General features: G+C 42.4%; 1 protein-coding gene across 1 annotated transcript in view; it reads left to right on the top strand.

Annotated features, from left to right (window-relative positions):
• The window catches only part of LOC105498803 (SHC adaptor protein 3), a 167086-nt gene that overhangs the window by 129820 nt on the left and 20506 nt on the right, over positions 1 to 16760 (top strand). The window contains exons 8-11 of the mRNA XM_011771150.2: positions 2850 to 3000; positions 4024 to 4123; positions 7563 to 7721; positions 11583 to 11878. Of these exons, the coding sequence (XP_011769452.1) occupies positions 2850 to 3000; positions 4024 to 4123; positions 7563 to 7721; positions 11583 to 11878 (706 nt within the window). The remainder of the gene's footprint in view (positions 1 to 2849; positions 3001 to 4023; positions 4124 to 7562; positions 7722 to 11582; positions 11879 to 16760) is intronic.

Here is a 16760-nt window from a genome sequence, read left to right on the forward strand (position 1 = left end):
GCAGGTTTTCCTTCTGGGATGCCGAGATCTTAGGGGCCAGCAAGACGGGAGCTTCTGTTTTGGAGAAGTTCTTGGATTTTCTACTCAATCCCTCAGGCCATGTGTCTCCATACAGGGAAATATTTCCTGGAGGTATTAGGATTTGCTACATTCAGCTTAGTTTCTTTGGGGTAGAGATGAGGACAGGTGAGGGTAGAGGGAGTGTGGCAGTGTGAGGCCGACCAAGCTGTGCGTTCAGCGTCGGGGAGTCAGGCTTCTCCGGTCCTTCTCTCGCTGCAGGTGAGTGTATAGATTTACTATTTGTGAATTTTTGTTGTTGTTGTTCATTATGTTATTACTGGGGAAGAGACTCTGATCTGGATATCTGGATTCATTGCACATCTTCAACTGGAAATAAAAAATAGTACTTTTTTTTTTTTTTGAAACAAAATTTCTCTCTTGTTGCCCAGGCTAGAGTGGCGTGGTGCGATCTCAACTCACTGCAACCTCTGCCTCCTGGGTTCAAGCGATTCTCCTGCCTCCCGAGTAGCTGGGATTACAGGCGTGCACCACCATGGCCAGCTAATTTTGTATTTTTAGTAGAGACAGGGTTTCTCCATGTTGGTCAGGCTGGTCTCAAACTCCTGACCTCAGGTGATCCGCCCATCTCAGCCTCATAAAAGTGTTAGGATTACAGGCTTGAGCCACCGCACCCAGAAAAAATAGCTTTTGTATAAATGGATTTTTGGCCAGGTATGGATTGCAGGATTATGCCTGTAATCCCAGTACTTTGGGAGGCTGAGGCGGGTGGATCGTTTGATCCCAGGACTGTGAGACCAGCCCGGGCAACATGGCAAAACCCCATCTCTACTAAAAATACAAAAATTAGCCAGGTGCAAGGGTGCGTGCCTGTAGTTCCAGCTACTCAGGAGGCTGAAGCGGGAGGATGGCTTGCCTGGGAGGCAGAAGTTGCAGTGAGCCGTGATCACACCACTGCACTCCAACCTGGGTGACAGAGCGAGACCCTGTCTCAAAAAAATCAATCACTCAATCCATCAGTGGATTTTTTGGTATGGTCTGATTTTTCTTGGAGGATTTTCCTTGCAGAAATCCAAGGGTATTTCAACCCAAAACCGAAGAAGACTTTGAAAAACAAATCAGATGCCACTAAGACTCCATTTATTATTATTTTTAAAATTGATAATTCATATATAATCAAATCGCCCTTTTAAAGTTTACAATTCAGTTGATTTGTTATATTCAAAAGTTGTACAGTTATCACCATTAATTCCAGAACATTTTCATTATCCCCCCAAAGAAACTCTATACTCATCAGCAATTACTCCCCATTCTTCACTCCCTCCTCTCCTGCCAACCACTAAACTACTTTCTGTCTCTATGGATTTGCCCATTCTGGACATTTCATATAAATGGAATCATACTGTATGTATCTGGCTTCTTTCACTTAGAAGAATATTTTCAAGATTCACTATGTAAGATCTGTCAGTATTTCTTTCATTTTAGAGTTCTTAGTAATATTTGAATGTATAGATATGTCACCTTTTGTTCATCCAGTCATTAGTTTGTGGACAGTTGGGTGCTTCTACCTTTTTTTTTTTTTGAGATGGAGTCTTGCTCTGTCACCCAGGCTGGTGTGCAGTGGCGCGATCTCGGCTCACTGCAACCTCCGCCTCCCAGGTTCAAGCAATTCTCCTGTCTCAGCCTCCCGAGTGGCTGGGATTACAGACACGTGCTACCACGCCCGGCTAATTTTTGTATCTTTAGTAGAGATGGGGTTTCACCATGTTGGCCAGGTTGGTCTTGAACTCCTGACCTCATGATCTGCCAGCCTTGGCCTCTCAAAATGCTGGGATTACAGGTGTGAGCCACTGCGCCCAGCCCTACCTTTTAGCTCTTATGAACATGGCTGCTGTGAAGATGTATACAAGTTTCTTTGTGGACATATATTGCAATATTCTTATGTATATAACTGGGAGTGAAATTCTGTGGTCATATGGTTATGCTGAAACTGCAAAGCTATTTTCCAAAGTGGCTGCACCATTTTACAGTCTCATCAGCAATGTGTGAGGGTTCTAATATCCCCATGTTCTTATCAATACTTTTTCTTGTCTATCTCTTTGATTATAGCTACCCTAGTGGGGATGAATTGGTCTCTGGTTGTGGTTTTGATGTGCATTTTCCTGATGACTAACGATGTCGAGCTTCTTTTCTTGTGCTTATTGGCCTTTTGTGTATCTCTGGAGAAAAGTCTGCTCAAAACCTTAGCTCCCTTTTAAGATCGGGCTGTCTTTTCATTGTTGAGTTGTAGGAGTACTTTATATATTCTAGATACATGTCTCTTTTAAGATACATGTTAGCAAATATTTTCTCCCATTTTGCGGTTTGTATTTTTACTTTCTTGACATTGTCCTTTGAAGCACAACAGTTTTTTCAAATAGCAGAAGGGAGAATTTTGAGAGGTTCATATTCTACCATTTTCCCTCTTATCACTAAATTTCCATTTTGTAGTTGGTTTTGTTTGGGATCAATTTCATGGCTTACAAAAATGTGTGCTGTCCCTTGAGGAGCTGGCTATCCTTAGGCATAATTTCTTTCTTAATTAAAATGTCCTTTTACAAAAGGACCTCATTCAAACATGACTGAAATGTTCCAGTGAGTGAAACTCTGAATATGGCAGAGATCTTTTGCTAAACCACTCGTCTGCTTTTCATCTATGCGTGAGACCTGGATGGCTGAAGAGGCACTGACTAAACTCTCTTTTCTTGATAACAGGCGCTAACATTAGATTTGTTGGTTTTGGCTGCAAGCTCAACTTTTGGCTAAAGCCCTTGGAAATCTTCCTTTAACAGAATGCAGAGTCTGGATGAGCCATGGACAGAAGAGGAGGGAGAAGGCTCAGACCACCCGTACTACAACAGCATCCCAAGCAAGATGCCTCCTCCAGGGGGCTTTCTTGATGCTCGACTGAAACCCAGACCCCATGCTCCTGACACTGCACAGGTAAGTCTTATATTTTTTTCTCTGTATAAGGAATGGAGGCTAACTCAACTTTATTTCCTTTTGTTTTGTTTTTTTGTTTGTTTGTTTTATTTCAGGCTGATGTTCTATTCCATTTTTAACACGGTAAATCATGAACTTTCTCTCACTGGATTTCATGAGGCATGCAGATGAGGAGAGGCTTTGTGTGTGTTAACATCATAAAGCATTAGCCAAATGCTTTGGAACTGTGTTGTGATTCCTGGGATATGAGTCTGGGGGTGTCCTCTGTACCCTCAGATGTATTCCATCATACTGTGATCTCAGTGAGGGAAAGAGAGAATTTAAGATTTTAAAAAGGCTTGGGAGGCATTGGGTTCTCTGAAAAGGAGTGAATATAGACCCTTAAAAGGATGAGAATTTTATGAGTTTTCTATTTTATTCATTCCCTTGCTTTATGTCCAACTCAAAATTCTAGTAAGGCAATTGCTTTCTAGAGTTATGATATTTCTATTTTGTTATAGGAAATTTTTAACATTACTACCTTTTGTGAATGATAATGGCACCACTAAAAATGGCAAAATAACATCGAGCTCAGGGATCTGACACTGAGAGGGAATTTCCTGATTTTTTGAAGGAAGTTTCCGGGTTTACAGAGTGGACTTGCCCAAGTGTGAACAATCATGGGCGTATGTGTTATGTGGGAAGTGTGTTCTGACACATAGATACTCTGTAATTGAAATTTATTTTAGGACATACATATGGAAGAGCTTGATTTACAGTCACACTTCGGGAGGGGTGGTGGGGGTAATGAAAACAAGGGGGGGCATGTGTAATTTTGATGGAGATGCAGCCTTTTCCTCACACTCACACAAACTTATTTCCCAAATCTTAATGCCAACCGTGAGGCATGAAGGGAAAATTGGGTGTATCAGAGGATTTGATCCACCTTAAGCATCAATTTGCTAACTGTCTTGTGGCTTTCAAAAGTGGGGAAATGAGAAGAAAATAATTTTTTCGTTCTGTGTTATTTACATGTGTCTCTAGTTTGCAGGAAAAGAGCAGACTTATTACCAGGGAAGACACTTAGGAGACACCTTTGGTGAAGACTGGCAGCAAGCACCTTTCAGGCAAAATGAGAGACAAGGTGAGATGGGTGAGAAACACAAAAGACACTTTTCAAAAGTAACATGCTCACCACTGGATCGCCTATTTTCTGTGGACTGACAAAATGACCCCTGGATATATTTGCTGTGTGTGTTGCTATAGAATCCTGACTAGACCATAGAAACAGAGGCAACAATGTGGCACAACGCGCAGTGGTGCACGCCTGTAATCCCAGCACTTTGGGAGGCTGAGGCGGGAGGATCACCTGAGGTCAGGAGTTCGAGACCAGCCTGACTAACACAGTGAAACCCCAACTCTACTAAATAAAAAAAAAATTAGCCGAGCGCGGTGGCAGGTGCCTGTAATCCCAGCTACTTGGGAGGCTGAGGCAGGAGAATCACTTGATCCCAGGAGGTGGGGGTTGCAGTGAGCCGAGATCACGCCATTGCACTCCAGCAAAACCCTATCTCAAAAAAGAAAAAAAAACAAAACAACAGTGTTGTAGACATCTCCTGGCACCAATTATGTGGTGCCTTCCTGCAGCTCCAGGACCATTCACACCTCGTGGGCGCGCACTGCCTCATGCCCCTGAGACTGTACACCTCCATGCTGGGAAAGCTTCCGTGCCCAGGGGTGCTGAGAAGTTGACATCTCAGGCACACCTTCACCCCAGTTTCTGATGGGAACTCGTGAGGCAACTCTAAGGTTGAGGTTGAGCCCCAGTGACTCCCACAACAAATTGTTGCCTTTCCTTCCTTGTCTCATTCGCCTTCCCTTTACTCAGGGTCCGCTTTTTGGGGAATGTGAAGCCCCCTACTCTAAGCTGGGGATTGAGGCAGATGTGGTACCAGGGATATGCATCTCTCACAGGCCCTGGATACTCTTAGAGAACACTGCTGCATCTTACAGTCGTAATAACATGCACCTACATCGTACCTTATAACTAATGTTGATATAAGTGTCTATAAGTCACATATCTGCAAATGATTCAAATATATTTAGATACAGCCATAATAATTTAGATACAACTATCTAAGAAGTAACTGCTAATTGCTCACGTAAGTCTTTATTCTCTAGACAGTTATATATACACATACAAATATGTATGAATGTGTTTATATCTCAGTCTAATCCTTTAAGAATGTCTTTTAATTTTAACCTTTTTCCCTTCTCAAAAAAATTTATAACTCTTTCAATAGCTCTGGGATCCTGGCTACTAAGTCCGTAAGATCTGAAGGGGATGGGGGCAACTGATGCTTCTGTGTATCTAAATTTAAACATATTGGTTTAATATTGAGGCTTATTCCTTCATTATAGCTATTTATGCCAGGAAGCAAATGACAATACATTTTTTAAATGTCCTCTGTGTAAGAGAATTTCATGTCTTGCCTGCCCCAGATGCAGGAAGACCCACAGTGCTGGCCCAGTCAATAAAACATAAGGCCTGGCAGAAGCCACCACATGTTCTGCCTCAGAATAGGCTGGAAATAGCAAATCAGAGTCATAACTTTGCCAGAGGGGCATTTTCACTATGGCTATTTATCCTTGTTCTATATGCATTTAAAATGTATTTCCATAACATGTGTGTGCATAGACATATAATAACTGCTAAAGAATAAAGGAGACACATTATTTCTGTTATATATTTACTTTATTGCAAAATATGTCAGGTTTATTTTAAAATAGGTCTTGTTTTTGATATATTCAAGTTATTCCAGCCGGATCGAGAACAGATGATGTAGCAGAATGAGCTCCTGGCCTGGAACTTGAGACTCAGAGCTCTCAATAAATTTCCAACTCTTCTTTGAAAACAATAAATAGGTGGGGTGTGGTATCTCAGGCCTGTAATTCCAGCACTTTGGGAAGCCGAGTCAGGAGGATTACATGAGGTCAGGAGTTCCAGGTCAGCCTGGCCAACATGGTGAAACCCCGTCTCTACTAAAAATACAAAAAATTAGGCAGGTATGGTGGTGCGTACCTGTAATCCTAGCTACTCGGGAGGCTGAGGCAGGAGAATCACTTGAACCTGGGAGGTGGAGGCTGCAGTGGGCCGATATCGTGCCACTGCACTCCAGCCTCTGTGACAGAGTGAGACTCTGCCAAAAAAAAAAAAAGAAAAGAAAACAATAAATATATTTTCTCACAGAACAAATTAGAATGTCATTTATTAATTTGCTGGCAGATATTATCCCCAATGGACGTGAACTTCAGGTATTACCATGGCACATGTTCTCCTGCCCCGGCTCAGCATCTGCTGTCATCTCCGGTGGGAAAGGGTAGTCAGGAAGATTATACATTTGGGCTCCTGATCTTCTCCTTTTAACATATTGTTTGTGAAATTCTTTTCTAAAGGCTGATTGGTTTGCAATGTACACAAAAGTGTAAACTGCAAATAGCTGTTACTAAGCAAGGACGCGTAATCTGACTAGACTCTTCAATATAGAAAGCATGTTGAGAACTAGGAGAGTAGAAACACAGTCCGTGCAGGTGGTGCTCCCCAGTGAGGGAATGTTAGCACGACACTTCATTCTCACACCTACAGGCTGGGAGACAGTGGTGTGCTGGCGAACGTCCAGCCACAGGCTCTTGGGAACGCTTTTTAAAAAGCCCTGAACCAACTCTTGCCAGCTGGATTGAGCTGGCTTCAACACAGCACCGCCCATAGGGTGTGAAAGACACCCTCTTTCCAGAAATGTGAACGCCACAGCGTGTTCTTGTGAACATGTTTATGTAAGAAGATTGGAGACAGGGCGCACACGCAAAAAGACTCCGAGAAGGATCTGAGCAGGCGTTCTCGGGCTACTAGGTCTGGGTGACAGAACAGCCCGGGCCCAGCCTCAGCAAACCCATTGCCTAGCTGTGAAGTCCCATGAGGCAGCATCACTGCCTCAGCAGAGGGGGCTCTTCCCTTGCACACCCACCCTGGGCTTCCTTCACAGACCCAGAAGCAGTAACTGCAGCCCTATTTTGTAAGGAAGGAGTCTCTCAGTTCCTTCCTACAATAGAACAGAGCTTCTATTGTATTGCTTGAATGAAGTTAATTTATAAAGCATTTGCTTACATTAAAAAAAAAAAAACCGAGATCAATTAAAATAAGGCTTGTGGTCCTTCTGCTCAGTTATCTGATCTTGAAGCATTTGTCAAGGAGAGGAGGAGACCAGGCATGTTCTGCCTGCCAGGCTCCTGCCGTCTTAGGGCAGCAAGGGCCAAAATCTTTGCTAAGGCCATCGCAGTGGAGCCATCAAGGTGTCCATCCTGACATTGGCTGGCAGATCCCATGTTGATATGAAGGACTGGAAAACATCTTGGCCAGGTTACAACAGTGTGTGGTGACAAGCTCAGAAGAGGACAATATCACCGATAGGAATCTAAAGGAGGAGTTTTCCCATTTGCAGGCGGAAGAGCTTCTCTGTGAAGGGCTGGGTGGCTTGAACAGTGTCACTGTCATAAAAGAAAAGGGGCTCACTTTCTTGTTGCAGGGTCCTTGGACATCTACAGCATGCCAGAAGGGAAACTGCACGTGGCCCCCACAGGAGAAGCACCCACCTACGTCAACACCCAGCAGATCCCACCGCAGGCCTGGCCGACTGTGGTCAGCAGCGCTGAGAGCAGCCCGAGGAAAGACCTCTTTGACATGAGTGGGTTTCTGTTTGTCTCTGGTTTTCTTCTCTTTTGAGATTGCTTTTCACCCTGCCTTTTATTTGAAATCTGTGTAATTACTAAATTTTCTGATAGCAGGGTTTTGATTAATGGTGATGATTAGCTGTACTTTTCTGGGGGATGATTGGATTTGTTTAGGATTGTAACCCTCTCTGTAGTCAAGAGACAGAGCAATTTCCCCTTCTTTTTGGAATTGACATTCCTCTTGAAGATCTGCAAATATATTGAGACAATATACGTACACACAAATGTTTATTTATTCATTTAAATAGTAATTGGCTATTATGTGCCAGCTACTGTATTAGTTGCTAAGGATGCAAAGATGAAATGGCATGGCCCGTGTTTCCACAGAGCTCTCGGTCTATGAAGCAGACCAACATTTAACAGATAGGCAAGAAACTGCAACACACCCCTCTCTTATGAGGGTTTTCTCTCTTTCTCCCCTCCTCCCACTTGCTCTCTCATTGTTTTCTCTCATTTTTTCTCTCTCACTCACCTCTTACCCCTCTCCAAATATTTACTGAACACTTACCATTTGTCAAATACTATTCTGCTTGATGGAGATACACAGGAAAACAAAACCAGCAAAGTCTCTACCTCATGGAGGTAGAAATAGAAACAACTGTATCTATTACCAGGTAGTGGTAAGTGCTCCTCAGTGATGAAAACTAAACAGGATAAGGAGAGTAGTAGGAATCTATTGCAGACAGCAATGTAGTGGGATGTGTACCACGGACTTTCTGTTTGTAATATAGAGTGAGGAAATTAAATCATTCATGAACTGATTAACGAAAGTGAAAATTTTTGTTAAAGAATTTTGAAAGAGCATCACAAGCTCACAAGAGCTTTATATCCTAAAATTTGCTTTTCATATTCCTTGAGAATTTTATAGGCTGAAGAGGGAGGGAATGGAGACTAGTTCTGAATGAGTTTCTACCATGTGCTAAACACCTATTTTTAAATTTTTACTGGTAAGTATTATGATAACTACTGTTACCTTTATTTTACAGAGGAGGAAATGAAGAATCCTAGAAGTTAACTAACTTTATCATTTGTGAAAGGCAGCCTTGCTGGGCCAATACCTGTGATTTGTGGTGTTTTCTATGAGTGAGGACAGGGTTAAGTGCCTTTATAATTAGGCAACCTCATCACAACAACACTGTTTCTCCCTAGCAAATTTGACTTCCCAGACACACTAGAACCCCATTTTGACTTACAAAAATCATCTAAGCCAGAACTGTAGAATCTCAATGCTTGAAGCCACCTTCAATGCTAGATCACCTAATTCAGTCCCGCCAGTGCCTTTATTTTTAAAAATGTGAAAACAGCTTGAGAAATGTGAAGCCACTTTTTCAAGATGCAAAGCACAGTGGTAGCTCTCCAAGCTTCTGCTGGAGTTGTTTTAGTACCTCCAAACTGCAGTTTAATAGTTCCATATTTGGTTAGACCATTTTTACTGTTTAATATAGTCAATTTACCAATGTCTCCTGGACTCAGACCCTAAGGAAAGTTAGATTGGCTGGTGTTTGGGATGAAAAAATGAGAACCAGAGCTACCCTTTTCCCATCAGTTAATTTCTCCTCTTGCTCTCAAAACCTAAGGAGGGGAAACAGCATGTAAAAAGAGCCTTAGAAAGGCTGGTGCCAGTTGAAAAGTGTGGAACTAAATAAAGCCAGCACTCTGTGTTCTTTATTTTGAACCAGTAGCTCTACATAATAGTGGTGCTGATGTGACGATGGTGGTGATGGTGGTGCTGCTGCTGATGGTGATTTTGATGGTGGTGGTGGTGGTGATAATGATGGTGATGGTAGTAATAGTGATGATAGTGCTGATGGTGATGGTGATAATGGTGAGGTGATGATGGTGGTGATGGTGGTAGTGGTGATGGTGATGATGATGATGGTGGTGGTAGAAAGATGGTGATGGTAGTGATAGTGATGGTGGCACTGATGGTGATGGTGATGATGGTGGTGATGGTGATGGTGATGCTGCTGCTGCTGCTGATGATGATGGTGGTGGTGGTGGTGACAGTGATGATGATGATGGTGATGGTGATGATGATGGTGATGATGCTGGTGGTGAAGGTGGTGGTGGTGATGGTGATAATGATGGTGATGATGGTGGTGATGCCGATGGTGGTGGTGGTGGTGATGATGGTGATGGTGATAGTGATGATAGTGCTGATGGTGGTGATCCTGCTGCTGCACCTGTTACTGCTGCTGCTGCTGTTGCTGCTGGTGACAGTGATGGTGATGATGATGGTTATGCTGGTGACAGTGATGGTGATGATAGTGATGATGACAGTGCAGATGGTGGTAATAATGGTGATGATCCTGATGATGCTGATGGTAGTGGTGGTGGTGATAATGGTGAGGGGATAGTGATGATGATGTTGATGGTGGTGATGCTATTGCTGCTGCTGCTGGTAGTGACAGTGATGGTGGTGACAATGATGGTATTGATGATGGTTATGCTGGTAACAATGGGGATGATGGTGATAATGGTGATGATGATGATGGTGACGATGGTAGTGATGCTGATGGTGGTGGTGCCAATAAAAGTGAATGTGGATATAGTGGTGATGGTGGAGATGATGCTGACGATTTTGATGATGTAGATGATAGCAAAGGTGGTGATGGTGTTGAAACAGTATAATACAAATGATAATTCCAGGTAATCAGGAAAAAAGTCAGATGAAAAAGAACATCCACAAACATAATTTTTGCCAATGATTCTAACTTATTTTTATCTCCAAATCTGTCAAAGATTAATAAGCGTCAAAAAGAGCTAATTTTAGTTTCATTTATTCACCTCACTTCTGCCCACCCTGTACTAACAATGAGCAAGTTTGGCTTATTTTACAGCATTTGTTGACGATAGTGAATGAACTGTGTCCCAGGAGCAATGCTGGGCTCTGAGGGTGTAGTTATGCTCAGGAAAGAACTACTCCTGTTCTCGTGCTGCTTATGTTGTGCTGGGTAGACAGTGTAGGCTGAAATAATCATTACACTACCTTCCACTTGCATAGCACTGTGTGCAGTTTTCAGAGTTCTTTCATACACACTACCTTATGTGAAAATCGAACATAGGAATTTAGTTAGACATGCCTGGCTACTTCTTTTGCTGCTGGTATTTATTGTTAGAGCAGCCATCTCACCATTCACACATGCCTTGCACTGAGAAGTGTGCTCTGAAGGGGATGAAACCAAGTGTGGTCTCAAGCACTCATTCGAGAGCCTCGTTCCACAGGGAAACAAGTGAAGGTTAAGGGGAGGTGGAGCTCCTAGCCTGGGGCAAGTCACACAAGAGGCACCCAATACCCATAAGCTTTCTCTTTTAAAAATTTGCCTGATGCAAAGATTTTGAAATAAATCTTTGGTGGATTGGGCTCCTGTTTTGCATAAAATCAAAGCTTTGTAGCTTATCTTTCCCTTTGGTATTGGCAGATTTTTATTCCGAATTTGTTAAAGAGGCTGGCTGAAGTTCCAGAGAAAGTACATGGCATGTGATATTCATGGCCTCCTGCAGCATGCAAAAATGAAGTCATTCCAACTAGCTAGACAAAGGGTGTGCTTGACTCCTTGGCACATAGCACAACTCCCAGCTGTCTTGGGAAAGCAGACTCATCAGAAAGGCATGCCAAAATTTGGGCTGTGCTTTTCAATGCTTGTTATGATGGCTCTTGTTATATTACCAGCCAGCTAGTTTTTTCCAGTGGTTTTTGTTTTCCCCTTCTGGAGGAGTTGCCTTTGCATTTCCATCTCTCTCACTGTATTTTTTTTTTAATCATTTGCTCTTCTTGAGATTGACTTGTTGCTGGTCAATGTTGTTGATGACAGAACCTTTTGAAGATGCTCTCAAGAACCAGCCCTTGGGGCCCGTGTTAAGCAAGGCAGCCTCCGTGGAGTGCATCAGCCCTGTGTCACCCAGAGCCCCGGATGCCAAGATGCTGGAGGACCTGCAAGCTGAGACTTGGTACCAAGGAGAGATGAGCAGGAAGGAGGCAGAGGGGCTGCTGGAGAAAGACGGAGACTTCCTGGTCAGGAAGAGCACCACCAACCCGGGCTCCTTTGTCCTCACGGGCATGCACAATGGCCAGGCCAAGCACCTGCTGCTCGTGGACCCGGAAGGCACGGTGAGCACCCAGTGGGGATGGGGTCAGACCTGCTGATGGGCGCAGACCTGCCTTAAACAGTCTCCACTTTGTCAAATGACCTCCACGTTCCCACCTCTATCCACAAGTGCCTACCGAGTCCTTCAGGGGAACCCAGGGACAGACAACTCCTGTCATCAGGCCAGAGCCAGGAGCCAGGAGCCAGTGGTCAGGGTCCCACACAAGTTTTAAAACTTTTAGAATTATGGCCTAGGCTGAAAGCCTTGACTTTTATGTCCTTTAAAGTAAATAAATACAGAAACTGAGAGCATTTTCCTTACAAACATGTTTCTAGTGGACAAGGAAGTACAGGCGTCTAGGCTTTTAATATTTACCTTGAATGCTTCTGTCAAAAAGTTGAATCACTGAGGATTTTGTTCTAAGGCTGTAAAATGTGATGATCAGTAAATGAAACCCCCTTTGCTAAGTCTCTAGTTTTCCCGTTTAGAGAAGTAACTCCTAGTGATGTTGGCCATCCCTGGCACTATAGCTGTATCTGAATAATCCTGTAGGTTTCCCTGAATTTTTCATCTTCCTGTCAAGAAACACATTCGACTTTACCTGGGGCATAGTCCAAGAATTGCTAAGCTTCATAAACGTAGTTAAATCAACCTAACCGTTGAGTGAAATTCCAGGATTGTTTAAAACCTTTTATCCAGTGAAAACAACAAAGCAGGGTAGAGTTATTTAATAGGAGTTAAGAACATTGCATTTTCTGATTGACAGGGAGGGATGGAGCTTTTGTCTTCAGCTGGACTGGAACACAATTAAACTGCGTGAGTCGGGGGTGGGGGTATTATCCAAAATGGTTGATTACCTCAGGTGCCAAGACTCAGTTGCCTGAACACCCCAGCTCCTGGCACTCTGAACAGTTCCTCTTTCTGTTTCTTTGGAAGCAGCCACTTCCCACTTCCAGCCAGTAGCTACTTCCTCTTTCCCTTCCACGGAGACAGCCCCTTCCTCATGAATGTAACGTATATATGTATATCCTTCCAGTCCATCTTCTTTTTTAACATACATGTACTTCTGAGAAAACATTTTGTGTTTGTGCCTTTTAGAAATTTGCAAATTAGCCAGGCATGGTGGCGACTGCCTGTAGTCCACTCAGGAGACAGAGGTGGGAGGATTGCTTGAGCCCAGTAGGTCAAGGCTGCCCTGAATTGTGATCGCAACACTGCACTCCAGCCTGGGTGATGGAGCAAGACCCTGTTTCAAAGAAAAAAGAAAAAAGTTTGCAAACATGATATTGTTCCACAAATCCCATTTTGTTTCTTCCTTTTCCACCACCGTACATGTTGTTGAGATGTGCCCATGGTGGTTTCTGTTTATCAGATCATTACTGTGGTGGGCTGCCTGGGGCCGGTCACATGTGCAGTCCACACGTCACTTACTGAGCTCTCTTGAGAAGGATGACTAAGCTGCTACAAACTCTCATGCATGTTTTTCTCTGTACCTGGGCACGGTATCTCTGGGACAGGAGCCAAGAGTGGCGTTTTGGTCACAGGGTACACATACATTGAATTTCACTGGGGCTTGGATTTGCTTTCAGAATGGCTGAGCTACGGAGGCGCGCACCAGCAACATCCTTGCTCTTCCTTGAGAGAGTCTCTAGGTTTGCTAGTTTGTGGGAGTAAGGAGAAAGGGAATATCTCATTGTTTGATTTGTAATTCTTTGGTTGCACTTCATTAGTAAATTAGCAGATTCTTCCTGTAAAGTTAATGTTCTTATCTTTTCTCCATGTTTTTCTTTTGACTTTCTGATTGGGCTTTCTTGTTGAGGTTTTCGGCAACAGAATTTTCATATGTATTCTCTTGCTTTTGTCATCCATCTGATAATTTTGTCTGTGATAGTCTTCATCAAATAGAAGTCTTTCATGGGATGCATCTGAATCTGTCAGTTTCCCCATTTGTGCTTGATGGTTTTGACTTTTAAAGTTTTTCTCCCCCACAAATCACAAATATACTGGATTTGAATATATATTTTCTTTCATTAGCTTTATAGTTTCATCTTTCACATGTGGGCTTTAATTCCAACTGAAGGTACTTTTGAATTTGAAATGAGATAGAGACACCATATATACACATATATACACATATTTTTTGTTTGTTTGTTTACTTGTTTGTTTTTGTATTTTTAGTAGAGACAGGTTTTTCCATGTTGGCCAGTCTGGTCTTGAACGCCTGACCTCAGGTGATCAACCTGCCTTAGCCTCTCAAAGTGCTGGGAGGTGTGAGCCACCACGCCTGGCCAAGGTTCAACATGTTTTTAAATCTCCAGAGGGTAAGCCAGTTTTTCTGTCACCATTTGCTAAATCATTCATCTCTTCTCTGCTGTCCTGATGTTCCTTTGAAAACATACTAAGTTCTTTGCACCATGGTCTGTTTCTGGATGCTGGATTCTATTCTACTGATCTGTTTAGTCCTTGTATAAGTACCATGCTGTTTCCATCCTTATGGCTTTGGAACTCTCTTAGCATCTGGTGGTGTGAGTCCTTCCTCTTGATTCTCCTTTTTCTAAAACGTTCTACTGAGCTGCAGATATATATTCTTCTTTACACTGATTTTAGAATCAGTTTTTCAAGTCACCAACAATATGTGCTGGGATTTCAATAGGGCTTGCATTGAATGTATATAGATTAATTTGAGGAAGAACAGACATTTTTGTTGGGGAGATCAGACCCAACACTAGGTCATGGGGGTGACAAAGTCCAGCAGAGTCAAAGGATTGAGAAAAAGACAGTTTGAGAGAGAAAGGTGGGACACCAGGGGGCCATTGCGATCGTGGAGGCTACAAAGGCCCCGAGCTCTGGGAGCCTACGGTATTTATTGGTAATCCAACAAAGAAACAGGTGGTGTGAATGTGGCGGTCAAAAGGACACGTTGCATTAAGCACATGATTTACAGCTTTTATATGGAACATGTTCTGCTACTTGAGATAATGGGAATACAATCGATCTAGAAGCCTAGGAGGGCTAGAAGCAAGGAACCAGCAAGTCTAGACACATTCCCGAGGACATTATGCAAGCCCTGCCTCAGTTTCCCTCCCAACATTCAGCTTTTTCCCAACACTTTTTCTGTATTAGATCAGCACAGCCACAAGCATGGCATAAGTTTCCAGTAACTCAGTTTTTTTTTTTTTTGGTAGAGTTGTAAAATTTTTCCCACAAATTCTTCTATCTCCTTTATTAGATTATTTCCTAGAGTGTCTAGATTTAGCTCCTGTTGTAAGTGGCATGTTATTTTGAGTTTCTTTTTCTCAGCCATTTTTGCTGGAGAGAGAGGAATGTTGTGTGATCTTGTGCCTGGACACTTTGCTTCTTCCAGTAGTTTTACTGGAACATTGGCCCCGCCATTGCAGACCTGAACAGTTTCACCTCCTGCCCTCCAGGGCTCACCCTTACATGGTATTCTCACCCCATTGCTCTGACTAGAGGCACCTACAGAGGCTGACCAGGGTAGAGTGTCCTTGTCCACTCCAAACTTGAAAAGGAATGATTGCACTGGTTGCAGTAGGCTTTGGGGAGATTATCTTTTCACTGATTGTCCTAAAAAATTTCATTCATCCATTTATTCATTCATTCAGCAAATATGTACTGAATGTCTGCTATGTCCAGACATTGTGTTTTGGCAGCTGGAAAATGTCTATGAACCTGTTTTAAAAGAAAATATCTGCTCTCATGGAACTTACACATTATTTAATTACTTTGATTATATATAGGTGTTGAACTGTATCAACTATTTCTTCAGCACCTTTTGAGATAATAATTGTTTTTTAAATTGTTAATATGGAGAATTACACAGCTAGATGTTTTTGATGTTGTAATCCTGTCATAAACTATGCTTCACCTTGCCATCGTTCTCGTGAAATATATTATTGGATTTGGTCACCGAATGTTTTATTTAGGATTTTGTTGAATCTCTGTTGTAAGTAAAACCTGTCTTGTCTTTGCTGCCTTTGCCTGTATATGCTAATCTGATTTTGATATCAATATTTTGCCATTTTACTCACCTCTGAAGATGAGCTAGGCTTCCTACACATCAGAGAAGTCTTTTCAGAGAAGCCTTCCCTAACCTTTTTATCCCAAATAGGATCCCCTCTATACCCCCTGTTTCTGCATTCTGATTTGTTTTTACCTTAAAGCACTTACCACAAAACATTTGTTTCTTTGTTAATTTCTTCATTATTTGGCTAGTTTCTTCTACTGGACTGTATTCCCCATGAGGGTAGCAAACTTGTTTAGTGCCATAGCGCCCAACGTGTAGAATAGTGCCTGGCACATAGCAGTGTTCAACAAGCATTTGATGAGCAAACACAAAGATTGGCCTAGGCTTTTATAGGTTAAGAGTTGAGAGCCTGTGGAGGTGATGGGGTGCTGAGGGTCACATGCTACTGGCAGACGTAGAATCAGAAATGAAATTTTCGAAGTAGAATCAGCTCGGACTTCTTCCTGTTTGCATAAACTAACAGTTGTGATTATCTAAAAGAAAATAGGGGAGAAGATACCCAAGCAATTCTATGAGAATATAAATATTTCAGTTCAAAATTTAAGATATTTAAAAAAACAAAAAGCTAAAATCTAGTTAAAGATGTCATAGAACAAAGATGATTGAATTTGTTTGTCCACTTAGTCTGTATATGTCAAGGAATGACTTAAGAAAGAACTGTGTACTACTGATAACATACTTATTATACATTAAAAATTGGTATCATAATGTAGCAGATAAAGAGAGTATAAATTTGTGGAAATATGATTAAACCAGGTATCCAAGCGAGCCAATGCCCAAAGCTGTGTTTACCATACAATTTTAATTTTGGAGGAGAAACTTGTAGTACTGTTGAGAAATTTTGTCAAGTCATACCTAC

The sequence above is a fragment of the Macaca nemestrina genome, chromosome 14 (genome assembly GCF_043159975.1).
Source record: "Macaca nemestrina isolate mMacNem1 chromosome 14, mMacNem.hap1, whole genome shotgun sequence".
Classification (NCBI taxonomy): Eukaryota; Metazoa; Chordata; class Mammalia; order Primates; family Cercopithecidae; genus Macaca; species Macaca nemestrina.